Raw genomic sequence first — 23,535 nt, 5'->3', positions numbered from 1 at the left:
TCTGGAAATGCAACACAATCAATTTATGTGCCAGCAACCTTGACCTTGAAGCTACTTATTCGCAAATCAATAGAAAACTTTGGTGAATTCTGTTACATAGAACTTTAGTTTATCGAAAAAAATTGATATGCATAGACAAAATATATTTAAACCAACAGATGAGTTCAGCCTTGGAGCTACTGATCCCAACATAAAAAGTTTTTCTCTAGCTATAGGAAATGCATCTACCAAGTTGCACTGAATCATTTGGTGACCAAACTGGATGTCCGCCCACATGCCTCAGCTAACCAGTCAACCATAATACCCTGCAACTTTCGTTGATGGTATATAAAAACAAAGTGGTATTCTAAACTTTGAAATATAATACAATTTTGAAAGGTTTTTATTCCACATTGAATAGTATAGTTTATTTCCTTTTCTTGTTGATCAGGAATTAAAACAGGAGACTGAAAATAAGTCGTTTAAATAATAAAAAAATTAAATCTTAAAAGCACGTTTTGGACAAAAGCCATCATGGACCATACTTCATAGGCTGTCTTCACGTGATGAGCGTATAGAAAATCCTGGGAAGAACCCTGTTTTTTTGCAGGTACTGTTCCCATGCATTGTCAATATCATGCTATGAATCAGATTATGTACATTTTATTCTTAGCATCAGCCAATATACTTGCTTGTGAACCCTTTCAGTTATTTCAAACACAGGCATGTACCACTTGCTGTTATCAGTCTTTGGCATTTTAAGAATCACTCTCTCAAACAGTATACTAAAAAAAAATGCACAGCATGGGTTGCCTTAAATTTTCAATTTCACTGCTAAACTCTGAATACACAATATCTAGAAAAGCCAAAAGAAGATTAAATTTATTTGCTACAAAAGTCATCAATTGTAACAGGAATAAAAATCATTTTATATAGGAATGAACTCAATAAATTATGATTACAATAAGCCATGAGACTGAAAAGATTTCCATTATTTTATTTTCATCTGACATGTACAATATAAGAAAAAATACCATAGATTTTGTTATGATATAGTATGCAAGATTTCTTAATGGAATTTATCACAATCCAAGTGCAGTTTAGAAAGTGCTTGCATACCTCTGAGGAAATAATACAATTGTTCCAAGGAACATGTCTCGCCTTTATCTAATGTTTTGATATATTCCCCCATCCCTGCATTTGAGTTGCAAAATCTTTAACGTACTTCCCCATGGTATGATACACCCCCCACCCCTGCTAGAATACTGTAAATTCGGTGGTAAAATGCAACTTGGTGACACTTAATTCAGACTTATCTTTGCTGTTATGTGCCTTTGGTGAGGAATCTCAAGATTGTGTATAATATTCCAGGGGAAAAACATCAAGGATTCTTTACTTTTAGTGATAAAGTACAAGATCAGTGATGCTCTAACACAGCACTTAAGTAGACATTACAAGCAACACGTCTCGGCAAGAATATTTAGTCTGGTTCCATTACCCTCATTCTTGATAAGATTTATGCTTGCATAGGTTATAACAAAAGGAACCAGTCAAGGTTCTTGTGTGCTAATCAGCAGAGGATACAAACTAAGGTATAGTAAACCTGGAGGTCAAAACATCATTACAGCAGCAATATATTTAGAGAAGTGTAAAACTTTGTCACAAACCTTTGTTGACAAAATGTTATTACCCATGTAAAACAAAACAGTCACTATTCCATTTAGAATAGCAGTTTTTATAGCCAAGGAGGTCTGACACTTTGCATTTCATGCGTTAAATTAAAGTGTTCTGAATGGGCAGTGAGATCATTTAAAAAAATCGACACCTATCAAAGGTTGACAATCTGTACATAATTATCAAAATATCATAGAACATCTTAAATTTCCAATGCTTTCTGTGTTGATATATATACATAAGGTATCAAACCATCATTTACTTTACAGCCAGAGAATGAAGATTAGGCACTGAATAGTCTGAGATACACCCATTGGCTAGTAAATGGGGAGTGAAGATTAAGCACTAAATAGTCTGAGATGCACCCATTGGCTAGTAAATGGAGAGTGAAGATTAAGCACTGAATAGTCTGAGATGCACCCATTGGCTAGTAAATGGAGAATGAAGATTAAGCACTGAATAGTCTGAGATGCACCCATTGGCTAGTAAATGGATAATGAAGATTAAACACTGAATAGTCTGAGATGCACCCACTCACTAGTAAATGGATCTGATTTTCTTCCATTATACATTTCATAAACTTCAATTTATGTACCATAGTTAATAATTAAATATTTACTTTTCTTTTGACGTCCAGTATTTGATTTCCTGCTGATAACATATATAGATCATTGGTTTGAGGCTATGTTGCTAGGTATGAAACATGGGAATCCTGTTTAGCAGCAAGATGCTAAAAAAACTGATGACTTTTTTTCTCCTCTCTAACTCTAATGAATTAAACCATGTGTGGTTTGTATTCCAATCTAATTCAGAAATTACTGGAAATTAATTGGGGTCAAATCCTTAAATACATTACCAAAACAGTTAATTACAAACAGTCTTTGAAGAAGAAAAAACAAACACCCTATTACATTAGCGTAAACAACATTTTGCATCTCAGAAAATGTTAATTGAAAGTAAAAACAAAACCCATTAAAGTAAAAAAAAATTACAGCTGCCCATGCAAGGTATTCCTCTCGTGGGAAGTTCAATGGCTAAGAAAGAACAGATAAAATCTGTGGATTTGATGGATTTTTAAAAAAGTTAAGTTACCTCTGAATTCTACTTTGCTTTATCATATTGCAGAAATTATTCCATACATGACATGAATACAAAACATCTGCCTTGATATGTTTCCATATGCAGCATAAATACAAAGCATCTGCCGTAAGATGTTTTCACACACAGCATGAATATAAAACATCGCTTGAGATGTTTCTATACACAACATGAACACAAAACATCTACCTTGCTATGTTTTCACAGACAGCATGAATACAAAACATCTGCCATAAGATATTTCCATACAATGCATGAATTCTGAATCATCTGCCTTGAGATGTTTTGATTCATAACATGTCATGAGATGTTCCCATATATAACATGAATACAAAACATGTCTTGAGATGTTCCCATATATAACATGAACACAAAACATGTCTTGAGATGTTCTCACACACATCATGAATACAAAACATGTCTTGAGATGTTCCCATAAATAACATGAACACAAAACATCTGCCTTGATACGTTTCCATACAAAGCCTGAATACAAAAAATCTGCCTTGATATGTTTCAATAAACAGTATTAATACAAAACATCTGCCCTGAGACGTTTCCATACACAGCATGAATACAAAACATTTGCCTTCAGATATTTCAATGTTATATTTATAACAAATGATAAAATATAAAATGCATACAATCTGCACATCCTGTGATAATTTTGGCCATGTTTATTATAACAGCCATTACCAGACTCGCGAAGGCGATACATTTCTTTCACCTGATCAGATGATATACCCGAGTTTTTTACAGTTTGCTTAACAAAGAGCAATAAACTTCTACATGTATATCAGGAACAATATATATATAGAGAGAGAGAGGCAGAGAGAGAGTATGAGTCATAATGGTTATATTTCCTTGTTGGGTTTTCTGTCTTATGACACAGCAACACTTGTTGAAATAGTGCCAAGGCAGGCAGAGTAAAGTACGCTGCCCAATTAAAGACCTTGGTACCCAGTCTGACTAGATCTGATAGAACTGACCTGCAACCTAAGTGCCCTGTTATCAAATTTTAGCACTAAAACAGTCCAAACATAACTACTGTTCAATCCAATAGTGATAATCAGACAATGATTACGACTATATAAAAAAAATTCTGGAAACTTTTAATATTTTTGCCTAGATTCATATTAACTAAAATAGTTTGATTTTACTGTTGTTAAGGCAGTAGTACAAATTTTAATTAAGTACAATTCAGAAATTTATACCGTCATGACCATTTTAATTTAAAGTATACTATTCTCCTATAACTAAATGTTCTTTATAAGGTGACACTGTCATCACATGCTTTCATTGATTTCTTCTGAGTACTTGTGAACTGCATCAACAAAAACCTTGACATTTTCAGGATCTACATCCTTGTGAACACCATGGCCAAGGTTTGCTATATACCGCTGTGTCCCAAATTTCTTTAACATATTTTGCACTTCTTTTATCAACTCATCCTGAAAAAGAAAAAGCACTAGAGTTAAATCTCCTTCAAGATATATATATATATATATATATATATATATATATATATATATATATATATATATATATATATATATATATATAAACACACGCACATGCTTGTTCCTTTAATGCTAAGTGGTTGATAATAACAATTTATTAAAAACCCAAAAATTAAACCCATTGTTGCTTCACCTGTAGTTTTTAATTTTTTTATAAAAAATTAAATTTTAGAAAAAAAATCCTGTTTTGCTCCCCCTCCTCCTTCCAAATTCAGGATAACAAATATTTTAAGGTGATACACTAAAAATGCAAGCTTACCACTTAACACTGTTCTTGTTTTAATGTGCCTAGATAATTTGCGAACCCAATTATAATGTTGAAGCAGATGTGGATCTTTTTTTTCTTGCCTTTTTTTCACAGAAAAGAAAAATATACCCATAGGCTCCTATTTTTGCTTAACGTTACAATACTGCAATAAAAAATATGTAAATGAAAGCTTGATACACCTCTCCCTTGATAACTCACATACATCGGGGTTAAAAAACATAGACCATAAGCGAGGGCGTGAGTTACCGAGGGGCCTCCCAAAAATCTTCTAGACATCCAGAGAACTGCGGGGTGGGGGTTGGGGAACTGGGCTGTTTAATGACTGAATCCTCATTTTATAATCGTGTCAAGAATAATTGTCAATAAAGCGCTTTTTCTGATGAAGTTGTTCGTTATTTTGTATAAATGAAATTTATTTTAAAAATGTCCAACATCTGAAAGATCAATAACATGATTCCACCTGGTTTCAACAACCAACACAGTACATGAATATTTTTGTGTATTATGTCACAGCTTTTTGTTTTGTTAAACAGTCTGGGTCCCGGAGTGGTGTTTAATTTTTTTGTGAGACAAGGAGTCTGCTAAGCAGGGAACCAGACTAACTGTAGATACACTACCAAACAAGATACCTTTTCATAAAAAACACGCAACATTTATTTTATTAGACAATCGTCTATGTCGAAACTCAATTTTTGTAATGTTCAATTAGTAAAATATTCTGCAATGATTTCATTGCAAGTAACAGTGCAACTTCTTATCATCCTTGAAGATATCTCTAAGTGCGAATTCAGGAATTCTCTGAAACTCATTTTCCCCACAATGGTCTGTATCTGTGAAACAAAGTTCTTTATTTTGTGAAGTTCTCATTTCACTTGGTTGCCATGCTTTCTTTGACCACAGTTATGAATGGGTCGGTTATTTTAAGGTAGTTTAATTTGATTATGTACACAATAACATTTATAACACTGTCTGATTGATCAAATGAAATGAGGTAACCAACATATGACCAGGGCCACTGGTTCTTAAGCAAGTAGGATTTGTATGCCTTTTAACCTTTTTTTATTCCACATCCTTTATTTAATTCAAAAGATGTAATTAATGTGATAATGGAAAAGGAGGCCAGCGTTTTATTTAGTGCAACAATACAACAAATGCTTCCGCTAGTCCGATATCAAAACACGGTCAGCACTTAATTAGGTTCTCAGAGAAAACGCTTGCAGACATAGCTGTTACGGTAGATTGACACATTTTACATTTAATTACAAGAGGACATTGCATTTATGATGATTACACTTAAAAGGAACTGAAAGCTAGAACTAGAACACAAATTTTAATTGATACAAAAATTATTTAATTGGTATGTATTTATTAAAGTACTGCCTCCACAATGCGTGACATTTTCATTGATCTAAATTTCCTTTAATATCGTTAATTATGGTGTACTAAGAATGTGGTTTGGAAAGAAAATTAACAAGTTATATTAATTCTTATTGACAATCAAACGAGTGATATATCAAAGTTTCCATTACCAATTTTGGTCACAATTTTCTTCAAAGTTCAATAAATAGGGATATATAAACAAAATATTTTCTGGTTTAAAAAATGAGATCCATGCCTGACCCCGCATTATAAGGTGGTTCGTGAGTTATCAGGGTGCGAGTTATCAGGGGAGTGGTGTATATTGCTTGTGGTATCACTAGTATACAAAATCAAAATCTTATTTTTAAAGAGCATTTTTCAAAATGTTTTGCCTTTCAATGAACATTTTCACTACTATAAATAAATAAATGACGAGTCAGATTTGTTTTCTTTGTTTCATATATAGTCTTGTAGATATTTTGTCTTTCCACCATATTAGGGCTTATTTAACTATTAAAATCCACAGTTTTACTATTATGGCATCACTGGCATTAAACTAACCAAAATGCATTATTATGCTCACTTGAAGTGGTGACTGACTCAGATTTTATCCCTTTAAGCAGTTGACTTTGATGGTGAAAATAATCTTTCTAGACTGCCACGTTTGTTTAGGGACTAAAACTTTTTTCCATGATAAACTTTTATAAATTCCCCAATAACTGATTGGTGAATTTAAAAGGCAGGATGATGGATAAGACCAAAGTAAACCAAATGTTTTCAGCAACTGGTAACTTGGGTCTAGCCATTATGTTAATATTATGGATTTATAGAAATAAATTGCCATTCCTACACTCATTCAGCCTTTATATTTATTAGGCCTTGTTATTTATTTAATTCATGTATGTGTATATTACCACACTTTTTCATAACATTTATAAATATTATCTAAGAGGTAAATGAATTACTTGACTATCAGAATAGCAGCATTCATAAGTTTAATAACCTGATGACTACTAAAGTTTCAGCTGTAGTCAGTCAGCAGTTTTTGGGAAGGACTAGTGATTATTCAGTAGGACTAATACATTTCTTAATCCCCTAGTCTTTCTGGTCAAAATGGTCAGATTCTAGGCCTGAAAGTGGGCATTCCAAAATTATTTTGACAATTATAGGATGTGCTATACAGTATCAGTTGTGGTTCTTTGAGCACACTAATGTACATTTAGTTATCCACTTGCAAAACATGATGTTCGCATGTAAATGTATAAATCCCAAATAGCACCAGGGTTCATGAAATGAAATGATTCTGGTCAAGTCTGCCCTCTAGTCTGTTGTTTCACCTAAACATGCCCAGAAAGTAAAGTTCAATTTGCCATGCCATGATTTCATGTCAGTTCCCCACCCCATTCATTTCAATACAGTGCATTTATAACTGTAGTAAAAATGTCTACTGTTTTTGTATTATCAATTTCTCCTTCAGTTAGGAAGGCAGAAAGAAAACAATGTGTTATGCCTGCAGTCAAGTTTGTCTTAATTTTAATGATTAGAAATGCCAGAAATTCATTGGCTATATGTGAAATTAAAACCCAAAATTAACCACATTATTTAGATGCCTTTGAGGCCACCTGAGCAAAGTCCAAAGGTAGATCCAAAAGATACCCTTCTACAGGGGCATGTTTGCATCCATCACACACACTACAAACATTCATTAAGAGACCAATGTTTTATATCAATTGTAGCAAATAACTCTTGCCACAAGATAATAATAAATTCTTTCCACAAATTTCAAATTTTCATGATTACTAATATATGTGGATTTTTTTATATCAATCTCTTGAAGATGAGTTAATTACCTTTGGTGCATATAACATACAGGGGTCCAGGTTACCTTGCAAAGTTACCTTGCCTCCAGCAAGTTTCCTAAAAATAAACAATAACAATCTTGTAAATGTACATTATTACTACTTACTTTGCAAAATATGATGTCAAGATCTAGCAATCAAGTAGGAAGGTGTAGATTTTGTTATATTATTTTGTAGTGGTCATACGGGAGATCTCAGGTTGAAATCCTGGCCGAGTCATACTAAAGGCTTCTAAAAAAAGTACAAGCAACAGCCTAGCTAGTTGCTCAACATTAAGAGGTTAGTTTTCGAACTGGCTGGCCTGCTGTCAGGATAATGTGAATGGGTGGGATGTGATGGTACATGTCTGCAGCATGATGCCCTGTGCTGGACATAAACTATAAATTACCACGCTGCAGACATCATAGTGATACGACGTTAAAAATCCAAATCATACACACAGAGACAACATCACAGTTCTATGTATTTCAGTGACATTAGTGTTGAGAATTAATAAATGAAAAACTACTTTCTGTCAAATAAAAAGAAGAAAATTGCTTCTAATTAAAATATGTACTGTAGTCATAATAAAGACTGAATGGACAATTATAGTCAACAACTTATAATGCTTTTAAGTTTAACTAAGCTCTTTATGAAGCAGCTGTGATTCAGTTTTTGATGTAAATGTAAGTTGTTTCATAAATCTCGTGAAAATCTCTCTTCATACATGATTTCTACTAAGAACCTCTATAAACAGCATAGAACATCCCCCCCCCCCATTTTAGACATTTTGAAGAAGAAGAAAAAATTTGAATTTTTTTTCCGCAAGAAACACCAGGCAAATGCAATAAGAAACCAGCGATGTAAAGCAAGCAGGACCGTTCCCGAGCTCTCCTTCCCACCATTCAACTATAAGGACCCCCAGATTGAGGCCAAACTATCATGTTCCTTGAATCCATAAAAGCCTGGGGGAGTTGGCACCATTCCCTTCCCCAGGAACAACTAGCAAGCAGTGGTGCAGTCAGAAAAAAGTGGCACATGCACAATTGTGCGCACGCCACTATAATTAAACTCGACAACAACAACAATACGGGCATGTTTTACCAGATAAAGCTGCTGAATATCTGAACTTTACTTAGGTTGTTTTTTGTGTCTTGCCTTTCACAAATGACCTAGATGAACATATGGCACTATCACAGTCAATGGTACAAAAAGAAACCATGAGTGACGAGTTAAATTCAATAATTTAAAAAGTTCAGAATGTTCTCATATTTTACCATGTTCTGAAATGAAAATATTTAATTAAACATTGTTTCATTTCATCTGACAAACTGAACATTTTGCTGTGTTTAATAAATTTATGCAATAATAACTCTTATCCCCACTGAGGCTATGTAATCCCATCACCCGGGGTTGGTGATTCATGTGATCATGTTACATAGTGCATGAAAGAACTAAAAAAAAAAATGAACTGACCTAACATGTGTGGGCTTTTGTGTCCAGTCAAGAGAAACCACATCATAACCACTGTTAGTCAACTCTTCTGCAGCAAAGTGAGCATCTTTAGCGAATATTACCTGAAAGTAATATAGAAAAACATGTCATTAATGAAAACTATAACACACCCAGCATTGAATGGGAAAAGACAACACAGTACCATATCAAGACTCATAACAATGGTCACTTGTGAAGTATTAGAGTATGTGGGGTTTTAAAAAAATCCTTTTACAATTGTAAACAATTTTAAAGGTTGCTCTGGTTCTGCAAAAGTTTAGACAAAGATGAAGATCATTACAAATAGCAATGACAGTCAAATGTATTCTGGCACCCTACGTAGTAAATATTATTTAAAATGAGTTTAGTAAAATACATAAAATTCTTACTGATGATGACCAATATAATCTCTGATCAAACTAATGATAAATGACTACATTTTGAAATGGTAAATGACAGTTAAGTTTTAAACCCCTTCTTGATCACCTTCCCTCAAACCAAAATAAACATTAGTGTGTAGATACACAGTTGGTGAAACTGCTTTCCACAGGTGTCATCAGCCGAGTGCCCATCTCTCTATGGATGTTTCATACCTTATTTCAGAATACCCTCCAGATGGCTGGGAGCCAGATGTCATCAAGTACTGTTGTCTGTGATGGCTGCCATATTGTGCCTTCATATCTGAGCCACAGCCAATTAGACACTTTCTCTGTGGCCCTGCCCAGTGCTTACACAGCCATCTTGCATTTCCTTCTTTTTATTCCGTGCATTGAACATCATCCAGACTGACTGGACTGGAAAACCTCTACAACTTCCATCCTCTGACCCTGCAATACTCATTCAACTCTTGGTACTTCAATCTCTTTCTTTAGTAAGCCTCTTCTGTCCTCTCTTCCCATGGCACAGTAAGCTCCACCAAGATCATTTCTTGCAGCTGGTGACCAGATGTAAAATGTCTGAGTGGAAAGATGTCTAACGACATCAGGTAATACGTTTCCTGTCACATCAACCAACATCTCCCATGACTTTACCTCCAACAGTCCAGAATTCTCTGCTGTTGCAGTCTTTAACTGTTGTACAGCTTTAACAAACTTGATAAAGTGGTGATCTGTTTTCATGGGATTCTCTATTTCTGACTTTCTCTTTCAAAGATATCAGCCATCTCTCTCAATACTTTGTCAATTCTCCATCTGAAGCATCCTTGGGCCAGGGCAACCTGGCATCCTGACAATATGTGAGCGAGTGTTCCTCTTTCTTCATACAGTTGACATGATGGGTCTTCTAAAAGCTTCCCCCTAACTAGGATGGCTGGTGATGGTAGGAGGTCATACACCGATCAAAGCAGAAACTGCAGCTGCACTGATTCATATTGCCATATATCTGCCCATTTAAGTTACCTTTCTGGCAGTGACCACTTTGTCCAATTAGCTTGGATCCCCATTTGGACCGCCTTTGCTGATGTTGATTCCTCCTGTGCTCTATGGATTTCCCCTTTGACCATATTTCTCCTGTCAACTTTGTTTGCATTCTTCCATCTCTGTATTGTTCTTAACCCTAGTTCTTCCCTCCAAATGTCTGTTAAACCTACAATGTCCCTATGCCTTTGCCAGCTCTCTGCCTGGTCCACTGCTTGGCTCACTGACCATTTTCTTCCAGTTCATACTAGTTTATTATCACAGATGTATGCATCTTATAAAAAGAAGCCTAGAAAGTAATTCCTACAGAGAATGCAACTACATTTAAGTCTAGAAATAATGATTTTATCAAAAGTAGGGTCATTCTTTAAAAACAAAAACAAACAGAGACAGCAATATTTAAATGTGGGGCCAAAACACATGCATACTAGAATGCCACATTAAGGGAACCAAGAAAACATACTAGAATGCCAAATTCTGTTCTAAGACTTTTACTTGCAGACTGAAAAGCTCAATGCAAATTACAAAAAATACAGCTAACATCTGACATGTCATACATACATTTTAATACAAATATGACATGACTGCCCAGTATTTTTTTAACTTCCAAGTTTAGTAAAATTCAAGGAGATGCTATATACATGAGGTCTTACCAGTGGTACACGCTCTAGCTTTTGCGCCGACATCTGTTCTTTTAATCTGTAAGCAATATCTTTGAGGTAGGGAAGGGCAAATTTGTGGAACAAATTTGGTCCAAGTTCACCCGCACACGAGTCAAAAACCTGAAGAATCTGATTGGTAAAAACAGAAAATCATTATCAACAGCAGGCATGTTAAAAAAAAATGAAATACAGCAACTTCATTAGCTTGTGTTCACAAATCCACAACTTTATGTCGAGCTTGCCAAGCCATAAGTTTTACAGTGTCTGTAAATTGGTCTGTCTGTCTGTACACATGTCCAAATCCTAAATTAAGCTTAGTTGTTTTCCTATATAAAAGTCAGCTTGACAAAAATGAGGTCTCTTGTTTATTATATATTATCATACACACCTGCATATAAGTTGAGTCCAAACAATACAGACCCTGATGTACCTTCCTATAATGTGCCAGCAGATCAGGGTCTGTGTTATTTGTTCTTCTCCTAACAAACAGCATAGATCCAGATCAGCCAGTACATTATGAGACAGGAGATCTGGGTCTTTGCAATTGGACTCAACTTACACAAGAGTATAGATGGTACACATACCACACACACAGGGTATGGTAAAATGGGAGTCATCACTGAAAATGCATCACATATATATATACAAGAAAAAAATATTTTATAAATGCCAAATGAAAATTAATTGACCCCCTCAGAGAGGAAGGATCCAATGATGATATCTCTATTGCTGCACAAGGTCATGAAATAGACCAGATAAATACCAAGTTTCATAAATTTTCTTTCAGAGATTAAGCATATGTGGAAACAGACAGATTGATGAACAAGATTGGAGTTATCATAGGATCCCCTCCCTAATGTATTGTGTTAATGAACCTTACTGCACATTAACTTTGCAATTATTTCTAAAATCTTATACCATTAACTCATCACCATTAAGACAGTGACAACAGATCCCTTTGTCATAAAACTTTACTCAATATTTTGAGTAATGGACTTTACTCTAGACTTAGGAAATCTTTTTCAAAAAGGGCCAGAAAATATTCAAGCATGATTTTAGTCTAGTCAAGTTTTATGATGAAGGGGCCAGGGGTGGTCTCTGAGGTGCAGAACAATTAACCAGTTACTCCAGCACTGGCGGAACAATGGATCAAAACCTAGGTTTTCATAAGTGCAGAGCAAATATTTTAACATTCCCTCATCCTGGCTTCAAATCAAGTATGGGGGGTGGGGTGCAGTGCCATTTAACAGATTTTTACATTTTTATACTTCTAACATTTAATAAACAAAATCATTTATGGTTGTATATTATTAATTTCAGTATCTCCAACATATGTATATCACCAATTCACTGCCTTAACCAATTAGAAATTAGGCCATTAAGTCAAACCTAGACTCTTTTACTCAAGATTTGTCATTATAGCTATTTAAAAAAACTAAAATGCCACTTAACCTTTTATTAGAATAGATATTGTCCACCTGACCTGTCATTAAAATAGATAACAGGACACTGAACACCTGACCTCTCATTAGAATAGATAACAGGTCATTGTTCACATGACCGTTCATTAGAATAGATAACAGGACATTGCCCACCTGACCTTTCATTAGAACAGATAACAGGACATTGTCCACCTGACCTTTCATTAGAATAGATAACAGGACATTGTCCACCTGACCTTTCATTAGGATAATAGGATGTTGTGTACTTCACCTTTCATTAGAATAGACAGCAGAACATTGTCTACTTGAGAAAAGGGTAGTGGTATAAATACATGATGCATGCTGGGTATGTAACAATTTAGGGCTGGGCATCTGCAGCCAACCTCTGACACAGTATGTACCATGATATACAATAATTTCTGGCTGTGTACTGACAGCCAACTTTTGATACAATAGGTACCATGACATACAACAATTTAGGGCTGGGTATCAGCAGCCAGCCTATGATACAATATGTATCATGATACACAACAATTTTGGGCTAGGTATTGGCAGCCAACCTCTGATACAATATTTATCATGATATACAACAAGTTAGGGCTTGGTATTGGCAGCCAACCTCTGATACACACTCTAATACTCACTATATACTGAGGATACAAATCTAATGCCATTCAAGCATGTTGACCTGAAAAAAGTCTTGCTGTGTTCACTAAACATAAGCCATATAACATTAAAATGTTCCATTTATCAAGGTTACAAGTACAAACTAGGTGCACCATCAGTTGCACAAATAGATGTGAAACTATGACTAAGCATGCAGCTTGACAGAGTCAATTCTATTTACTTTCAATAATTTGTGACTGACTGACTCATATAGAAAATGGCTGTTACAGTATTAATTAGTTTTGTGTTTATTGAACATAATATTTTAAGATAAGTCAAGATTTTGCTGAAATTCAACAATTTCAAATAGAACCAACAGTAAACATTGACTATTGGTTAACACAATGGCATGTAGTGTTATTAGTTGTATGTTAGTTCATTATGGTGTATGTAATGTTACGACTATCCTGAAAACCATAATCCCTAGGTAAAAGGTGTATGTGGGGGGGGGTTCAAAATAGTTATAACACAAATTTATTAAAACATGAAAATTATGTAAACTTTTGGAAGAATAACACGAGAGAATCCACTAACTACTACTGCTGGATGTGTAGACAATTGAATACAAACAGCATGCTAGTGCTAGCAATTACCTCCCTTGAACCCTTAAGTTTACTATCATTTTGGATTGAGCTTATCAGCAGCTACCATTGTCAAACCCTTGTAGTGTAACTATTGAGGACAACACATTTCAAAGAGAGCAGAAGTCTCAAATATAACTTATCACAAGAAGCTGCATGCACCAAAACAGAACTGAGGTCTTCATTTCCATACCTGTCAACACCTTGAAATGAAAACCTGTATGACAGACCAATAAAAACCTTACAAAGACCAAACAAACCTAACACAAAATATGTATTCATACAGTATACAAGATAACAGTTTATGTTAATAACATAATTATTTACATCTCTTAAACTTTATTTTATTCTTTTGATTTTGAGTGTGTTGTAACACTCACATTATTATATGAAACACATGTACCCTTTGCACTTTTCAAAATGTAATCAGGGGTTTTAAAGTCTAAGCAGCAGGTGTCAATGTTTATTTTACACTGTAAAAATTATGTTAGTACATCTGCATTCAGGGACTTCTTAAAATCTGTATGTATTTTTTTCATCATAGAAAAAGATCTCTCACAGTCTGTATTGTTGATAGGTCAGGCAATTAGTCAATGGATAACTACGTTCAGATTTGGGAAGCAGATGCCACCAGTAGACATTCTCTGTCTGATAATATCCAACCAGTAGTGACAACAGCTCCTTTTCTGGCCATCATCTGTTAATACAGGCACACACTCATCAGGCAGCATGCAATAATCCTCAAACCCATCTTTATGCATTTCATGATCCAGGTGTGGAGCAACTTTTCAAGGTGTAATATTAACTTCTTTGGATTTATTGTGGTCTCATTATTACATAATTATAATTTTCCCCCATAAACCCTAAGATATTACGCCAGGTGCTGTCCATAAATTAAAATCTAAAAATAACAAAAAATGCCAAAGTAGCAGTCCAGAAGTTTATATCTCGTAAGCTGGTGATCAGTTCTATTAAAATAGCATATCTTGTGTTTGAAAAGTTATATAAATTTGCAGTGAAACATATTCTTGAGCCATGAGAATAACGTCACTAAGTATCTGTACTACTTCTGTCATGCTGGCAATGCATCTTCCTGTTTGGATTACAAATCTGACCAACTCAACTCAAAATGGTTAAATCGTCGCTCTTTCTAAAAATATATGTGTAGATGGCTTATTTGGCAGAATAAAAGGATAAAATGTAATTTGAATATTTCATTGTGCCATTACTCACCTTAAAAAGCGCATTAAAATTAAATAATATGAGATATGCAAGATTTGGGGTTTTACTTTACATAAAAACCAATAATTCTGTGCAAGACATTATCACTTTAACAAAAAAAAATGGTGCAAAAAATTACTTGTTTAGCTCTCCGGGCAAAATGTTAATTTTCCAAAGCATATTAAAGTTATTCCCACTCTGCTTGTGCATAGGTAAAAAGATCCTGGAATGCGCTCGACTTAAAAAAAAAAATATATGTACAGACTCTCCTGGGATTTACAAAAAAAAACTAGACATTTTTGTAAGAAAAAAAACATACAAAATGGTTGTATGGCCATACACTGACAAAATGATAAAAACCTGTACAAATTACAGGTAATCCATACAAGTTGACAAGTATGCATTTATGTATACTGACTTGCTGTTCATCAAATACATCATGGGGCATACCATCTGCTTTACAGGGTAATTCTGACTCAGTTGAACAAAAACAGTACTCTAACCATTCCAGCATTGAAAGATGACTCTCTTTGTAGTTTATTATATAAAACTAATTTTGTCAAAGCTGCAGAAATGTGTTCTGTTTTAGCATGGGAATGTAATTTCTACAATCAATCTGAATCTGTAGTATTTAACATGTTGCATGTACTCGCTGTTATTTTTAAGAAACAAAACATCTATGTTACCATAGTTTACCTGTGCTCCAGCTTTTATCTGACCAGTAAGGTAGTCCACAATCTTGTCTGTTAGTAATTTCAGTAGCTGGTGACTTGCATCTGGATAGGTTACAAGCCATTTTCGGGCCTTTGGAAGTGGTGCTGATGCACTGCCATCAATCATGTACTTCATCAGAGTCCACTGGAATGAAAAAAGGATTCTGCCTAAACTTGCCATAAGCTTTAAAATTTAATTTTAACATCTTAAATTTGAACTCTGTTTACTGTATGTTGTTTGTGAAGCAAAGTTTTCACAAGTTTATTCTCTGTTGGAGTAAATTGTCTTTGACATCGTAGAAACAAGGAACCAAGAGAAAACCAACTAATGTTCCACATTAATAAAGCTGTTTATGCGAGCCATAAAAGTCACATGATATGTGTGAGACAGCCTTAGAACGAGTCCGACAAGGATGTGTCCTGATAGTGCAGTAAAAGATTTTAACAAATATGACTGTTGAATGATGGCAAACCAACATATAATTGGTTCTTGTGAGCTGAAAATTACAATAAAGTGAAATATATTAATGTTGATAAAAAAACAACACAATTTGACCTAACAAACAGGATCCATGCCCATGTTATAATAGGGGCAGCAGTAAACTGCAGGGGCTTTAGAGTTGTGGATGGAGAACTACATACCCATGCACATGTTAAAATTTGGGGATCACAACTGGATGGTAAAGATGCAAAGCTAATTACATGGTAAAAATGGGTCCCCACAGACACAAAACTGACATCAGTGGTATGGAAATATTTGATACAATTGCAGATCAATCAAGCACCAATATTTTTGTCTCAAAATACTGTATTCAAGCAAAACAGGACCAAAATTCAAGCTATTTTTTTCAGAACAGACCCTTATCTTGTAGGGTGCATTTCCAGGCACTGATAAGTTTTGCAAGGCACTAAAATTTCTGTATTTACATCACAATTAAGAGAAGATGGCAATCCAAATGTAATTGAAATTATTACAGCTTATGTTGGATCGACTTTAAAATTGAATAAATCAATTTACAATGTAGCATGTTATATTCTCAGAATTCAATACTTACTGGTGCTCCAGAGAACCCAAAGAGGGGAACTTTTCCTTGTAGCTGATGTCTGGTAAGTGTAATTGCCTCCATTACATAATTCAGTTCTCTAAATACGTCCGTATCTGCATACAATTTTTTCATATCCTCTGGAGTTTCCAAAAGAAAGTCAAATACAACACCCTGCAAGAATGTCAGACAGTTGGAATATATTGTCTGTGCATGTCTGATTACTTTATATCATATGACAACTGTGCCATTTAGATTTATATCTTTTGCATATTACACATGTGAACAGCTGTATTGCCAGCCATGTTGTTTTATGATACATATCATATTAAACATCTCCTATATGCTATGTATCATGACAGTATTGCATTCATAATTAAACTGAAAAATATACAAGTGAATATTTGTTTGTAAAATTGCACCATTGCATAAATCCATTTTATTACATGCTAAATTTGTGAATAAATGAAAGCAAAGTATTTTCCTTTTTTTGTCTTTTTCAAAAAAATGTTCATGAAGTATTGATTTGATATACCAGAATGATTAAAAATGACATTTATTATCAGGTACTGCAAAAAAAAAAATGTACCCGGCATGTAGCAATAAATGAGGAGAGTGCTTCTATTTAAGATCCTAATAGCTTTTCTTGGAGTACACTTCAAGGTACATAAACTATGCAATTATCTGCTGTCAATGTGGTCCACTCAAAACAAAAATAGAAACATTACTCAGGCTCTGAAAACTAAATACAACATGTGCTGACATCATTTACTGTTGAAATATTTAGTATTGGGTTGCACTGCAATGGGTCAAGTTAGCATGGCTTTTGCAAAGTTGTTTTGTTTTGTAGTAAATTTATTTATCCCTGGATATCCTGTGAGTAAATTCCATGGATATCTTGTGTGCAAAATTGGACAATCAAAGGATATAAGTTCTGCTTTCTTGATTGAATTCCTTTATTGGCTATATCTAAGTCAAAGGTCAGCACTTGTTAATGGTCTGGCTCTACCGTTTCATATTTTGCACAAGGATTGATCTTTAAAGAAAATAAATTCTCTAGGTTTTCCTCACTGGCTATCCTGGTAATTCAAAAGGAGACCATGTATATCTAAGGTACCGTTAAAATAATTTTTAATTCCCTTTAGTTTTGGTGCATAATTGATGGATGCAGCTTGGGTTCTAGAGTATACAGCTTGGCCTTGCTCCAAGTGTACACCTCCCAAATGACTGCCAGCTCCACTTGGTCATTTTCACTTCCTGGATTTCAGAGGTAAATTGGAAAAAACTAGCTGATAACATTTTTTGAAGATTTATTTTTCGAATATTTTACAATTCATTTATTGCTCCATCATTAGTATTGTTTACTCTAGCACAATTAATTTTCCTCAGTTTAACTTCATTTCTCAAGCACATGATCATTTCAATCAGCCTTCTGTTTTAGGCAGTCAGTTGATTCCTTACTGTGGCTCCCCAGTGAAAATCTAACTAGGTCCTATTTCATATTGATATTAATATGGGTGAATTACATTTAATATGGGGATCATATACTATTGGCAATGTGCATATTTCAGCTGAAGCAAGATGGAAAAGTTTGAGAACAACTGTCCAAGAAGTCTTTCCAAGGTAATCCAGCAACCATTTACATACATCAAACTACATTACTGTTATTCTTTTATATTCAACAGAAATAACACACTAAAATAGATACCAAAAACTTTATAAACATAACAAGAGCTACTGGTTAAGTTAAATCACAATGGGTCACTCAATGAAATGTATTCAGCAGAACCTTAAATAAAAGGAACTTGCATTGGATAACCAAAATTTAGCTAGGAGATTGGGCAACAAAGAGTCATAACTCCCCAAAATGATCTGGAATCCTGGAAATCTAATTTGCTCAAGGTCTTTTCAGTATAAAAGTGTGCCAAATGTGGTTAAAATCCAAAATCCCTTATTAAAGTTATGCTGCAGAAACCAGAGTTAGATGGTCAGAAAAAAGGGGCCATAAAATGGAAAGTTGTAATTCAAACTCATTCAATGTCAATATAAAGCTGCAGATAGTAAGGGTCCATAACTCAAACTCATTCAAGTTCAATATAAAGCTGCAGATAGTAAGGGTCCATAACTCAAACTCATTTAAGTTCAATATAAAGCTGCAGACAGTAAGGGGCCATAACTCAAACTCATTCAAGTTCAATATAAAGCTGCAGACAGTAAGGGGCCATAACTCAAACTCATTCAAGGTCAATATAAAGCACTAGTCATATTGTACTAAAATTCAATGATCCTTGGCAAAGTATTGCTGCAGAAACCAATGTCAAGAGGATGGAAATTATGTAATGGAAGGATCAGGGATCGTCCTGGGCTTCGCCAATGTCGCAAATTGCGATTTTTTTTCCTTATTGGCGACAAAAATATCCCATCTGGCGATTTTTTTGGCGACAGACTTTTTGGTTATTTAATTTGTACATAACAATCATAGATTTGGACTGGATAAATTAAAAGGGAGAACGAAAGGAAGCCACAAACTTGACTAAGCAATGCATTGGAATCAATCTGTTACACAAACAATCCTTTGTTCGTATTGACAACCCCATCTTTACAGTGCATTGTTACATCATAATCTGCTTATGCTGACATCTGGGCTGAGTACTGTATGCTGCGATACAGTCAATCATGCTACCGCACTATACCTACAACTGACCGACTTCTGAAGACGTGAATAGAACAGATACAATTAACTGAATGGCTAAATCTTCTGTTTTTTTTTTTTACATATACCAGTACAATAGTTTTGCTGAACCTTCATAGAAAACCGATAACCTTTGAAGTACCGACTACTGTGTACAAATACAAAGCAAATGGAAAAATCTCAATCACAATTATGCCTGTCGCCAGTGCAGCATTTTACTCATTGATCTTTTCCTTTTGCCATCAATCCATGTTACGGCTGCTGAGACTTTAACTCCGAAACAAGAAATAGCACAAAAAAAACAACAACCAGTTTTGCATAATTAATAATAATTATTTATTTCTCAAAATACAAGAGTGAAAGAATCTCTAAATTGGGTGTGAATTTATGCTTATATATACGGTCCAATATTGCCAGGTGTTGACTCGTGTAAGTTTCATTCGTGGGAATGGAGATCATATTTTGCTTGTCGAGAAAATTTATACAGCATTCAGTGATCATTTTTGGGATTTAGGAAGCAATTCACTACAAGCTTTGTGAAGCTAGCCATTGGGGGGGGGGCTGCTGATAGACTACTGGTGTCACCTGTCAGTGCTGTGGACTGTGAACGTGGATTCAGTAAGACGAACCTCATAAAAACTGACATCAGAAATAAACTCTGCATCTCGTCTCTCGAGAATTTCATGAGAATCAGCACGTACAGATGTGAAAAATTAGACTTTGAAACTGCATTCAACAAGTGGGCAGCCCTAAAATTGCGACGGATCTTCATGTAACACTTTGTAACATTTTGTTAATGCATGTTGTAATTAAAGAATTAAGTAACCCATCTTTTGTAATTTTCATTGCCTGTTACATTAATAGACTAAATTAACACTTGGAAAAATGTACACTACTTGTTCTGGCGACACTTTTTGAAAATTGGCGACAAAATATTGAGGTTGGTGATTTTTTTGGCGACAGCTTTTTAAAAGCCAGAACCATCCCTGAAGGATATATACATAAAGCCCATTTAAGGTCTCAAAAATACAAAGCTTCATGAATGAGGCAGCTGTTAGTACCATTTTTATGTCTTTAGGGTAAATGCTCAACACATCTGTCTGGTAATTGTGAGATTTAACACTTTTTTTTTCTGTTTTGTATACTCTTCCACAGAACGGTCACCCAGACATTTTCTGACCACATGGTGCATATACTACATCGCAGTGCTGAAATACTTTTAGTGCAGTTCATGTGTATCCTTGTTTGCCTTGAATTTCTTGAACTTTATTCATTTTGTTGTAGTGTTGCACTAGAAAGGCAAGAACTAAAACATTTATAAATTAACAACTCAACGTGCTTGCAAAAACAACATCCGTTACTGACTGAGTGAACAACAGGCAGTGAGTGTGAAGACATTAAAGTTATTTATAGTTAGTTTGTATCGTGTCCTTGACCTGTCTCTGTTTTAATGTATACCTGATTTATGTCTTGTTTGGAAGTTACAAACAGACGTTCACTTGAATTTTAGTTCAAGATCAAGCCTTGATTATGACCTAGAAGGTTCTAGAAATGAATCTGTTTATGAATTTGATGGAAAAATTACCCACATCCTGACCATCTTATTGTTCTTAGATTTTTATATCAAGGTTGTGATCAACAAAATTATTAATTCCTTTCTTAACATCACTGTATGTGGAATCTATATTAGTTGTGTTCTAACTTAAGAGGAATTATTCTTCAAATTTTTCACTGGAATTACAAATTGCTATTAACTTTTGGACAAAAACACTATTTTGTGGTTACTGTGAATTCATTTAAAGACATTCTGGATTACAGCATTGTGATACAGCAAGAATATTGGTACATCTGCACATTCAAGACCAATGGCACATCAGCACATTCAAGACGTGGAATTCCAGCACATTCAAGATGTGGAATTCATTTGGAATATTATACACTTTTGGACGTGTGATACAACTTTTAAAATTATTTGGGATTTAATTCATAATACTAAAAATTCCTCTTAAATTTTCATTTCATAAATTAGAGAAATAAATTATTTGTTAGATTTTTAAAAACTTGTTGGTTTTGGTTTTTTGTTAGTTTAATAACAAAGAGTCATATTGGGGGCTCACAGCATAACTGAATTTCTTTAAAATATTTCAGAGAAATAAAAAATTGTCTTTTTAAATTTAAATTGACTTTGCTTCAGAATTTTCATTGGTCCTGATAAAGATTTTTATCTGACACATTTTAGAAATCTTTAGTGAAACCAACAAAAATTCATAATGTCATCTAATGTAGTGATCTGTTTTGAACCTTACCATGTTTACTACATTTAGGAGAATTGTTTTTACACAATAAAAATCCAAAATCCAGGTTAGATGGTTGGAAATCACAGAAACATAGCAGGTATATTCCTAATATTGATGTTTTTGGGAACATATTTGAAGGGGAAACTCCAGTAACCAAAATATACCATAAATTTATTTTCAATTTAACACAAGAAACTAACAAAATCAGTAATACACAATATGAAATTTACAAATGCAGAAATTACTGAAATGAAAAATAAACATGAATACAAGACTTAATAGAATGCACAATCAGGATTATTCTGTTCTTTGCTTTCATTTTAATGGTAATCAGCATCATTGCCATAATCATTACCATTGTCCTTATCAACACACAAATATTATTTCTTTTACTTTTAAATGTCTTCAAACTTACTATATGAACAGATTAAGTGATCCAAATTAAATGAAGATGATAGCTGAACTGAAATGAACAATTTAAACTTTCAAATTATAATACTTTTTTGTGAATATTTAATATAAATAAAAAGCAATTTGTTGTTTTAATGGCACATTTAACACAGTTTTAGCTACATCATGTAAAGGAAATACGAGATAACTGCATTTCTCAAGGATATACCAAAACAACCAACACCAACTGCCTGGTGGCTATCAAACTTGCAACCCTTGAATTACAAGTCCAATGCTCAACCAAATGAGTTACTGCGGTTCCAAATTATTCTAACAGAAAATTGTTATTTGAATACTCATTTATTTACTATTTACACAAGAAAAAACAAAGCTAAATGTAAACTATCCAATGCTGAATTAGTCAGCAAAGGAATAAATTCAACTGTACGAATACCTATTGTCAGAATTCAAACTCCCACTAATGAATACCTATTGTCAAAATTCAAACTCCCACCAATGAATACCTATTGTCAAAATTTAGGATAGTCACATTTCTCACATTGCCATTTCCATTCAGAGTCTTTCAGACACTCTTGAAATGACAATATTTAATACAGAAAGTTGGTAAAGAACATGGGTCAAATCAAACTCAATATCTCCAATTTTATTCACTGCCATTCAGGGACTCTTAAAAAGGTAACATGTGTGTGTGTATGATTAAGATTTTTAATGTAGCTTTAACAATTTTCAAATCATATTGCTACAATATTCCAGTCATACTGTTACAATGTCTGGAGTGTGGCAGTTTATAGTGATGTCTAGCACTTGGGCATCATGCTGTAGACATGTAGCATGATCTCCCACCCAGTCACATTATCTTGACACCAGGCCAACAAGTCCTAACACTAACCTCTTAATGCTGAGCACCTAGTGAGGCAGCTGTTAGCACCATTTTTTTAGAAGTCTTTGGTATGGCTCAGCTGGGGTTCGAACCCATGACCTTCTGCATCTGGGGCAGATGCTCTAACCACTAGGCCACCAGAGTGGTCAAAAAGGTAAGATGTAATATGGCAAGTTGATAAAGAACATGGTATTTAATGGGTCAAATCAAAGTCAACATATCAGAGTTCAAATCCAAGGAAACATGGCATAAAACAGGGGTCAACTCAATTTCAACATGGTA

General features: G+C 34.3%; 1 protein-coding gene across 2 annotated transcripts in view; it reads right to left on the bottom strand.

The window, feature by feature from the left end:
* Window positions 1-845: 845 nt before the first annotated feature.
* Window positions 846-23,535, bottom strand: part of LOC149807583 (uroporphyrinogen decarboxylase-like) — a 35,807-nt gene continuing 13,117 nt past the window's right edge. For both annotated transcript variants that reach the window (XM_089968416.1, XM_089968427.1), the window contains exons 5-10: window positions 16,986-17,147; window positions 15,914-16,075; window positions 11,299-11,436; window positions 9,213-9,313; window positions 7,749-7,815; window positions 846-4,202 (exon numbers count right to left, since the gene is read on the bottom strand). In XM_089968416.1, coding sequence (XP_089824542.1) covers window positions 4,038-4,202; window positions 7,749-7,815; window positions 9,213-9,313; window positions 11,299-11,436; window positions 15,914-16,075; window positions 16,986-17,147 — 795 coding nt within the window. In that variant the 3' untranslated portion in view covers window positions 846-4,037. The remainder of the gene's footprint in view (window positions 4,203-7,748; window positions 7,816-9,212; window positions 9,314-11,298; window positions 11,437-15,913; window positions 16,076-16,985; window positions 17,148-23,535) is intronic.

This window comes from Sinohyriopsis cumingii, chromosome 1 (genome assembly GCF_028554795.1).
Source record: "Sinohyriopsis cumingii isolate HCF-2022 chromosome 1, ASM2855479v2, whole genome shotgun sequence".
NCBI classification, from domain to species: domain Eukaryota; kingdom Metazoa; phylum Mollusca; class Bivalvia; order Unionida; family Unionidae; genus Sinohyriopsis; species Sinohyriopsis cumingii.
The sequence above is the reverse complement of the archived record's forward strand: the minus strand, read 5'-3'. Positions and strand labels throughout refer to the sequence as shown.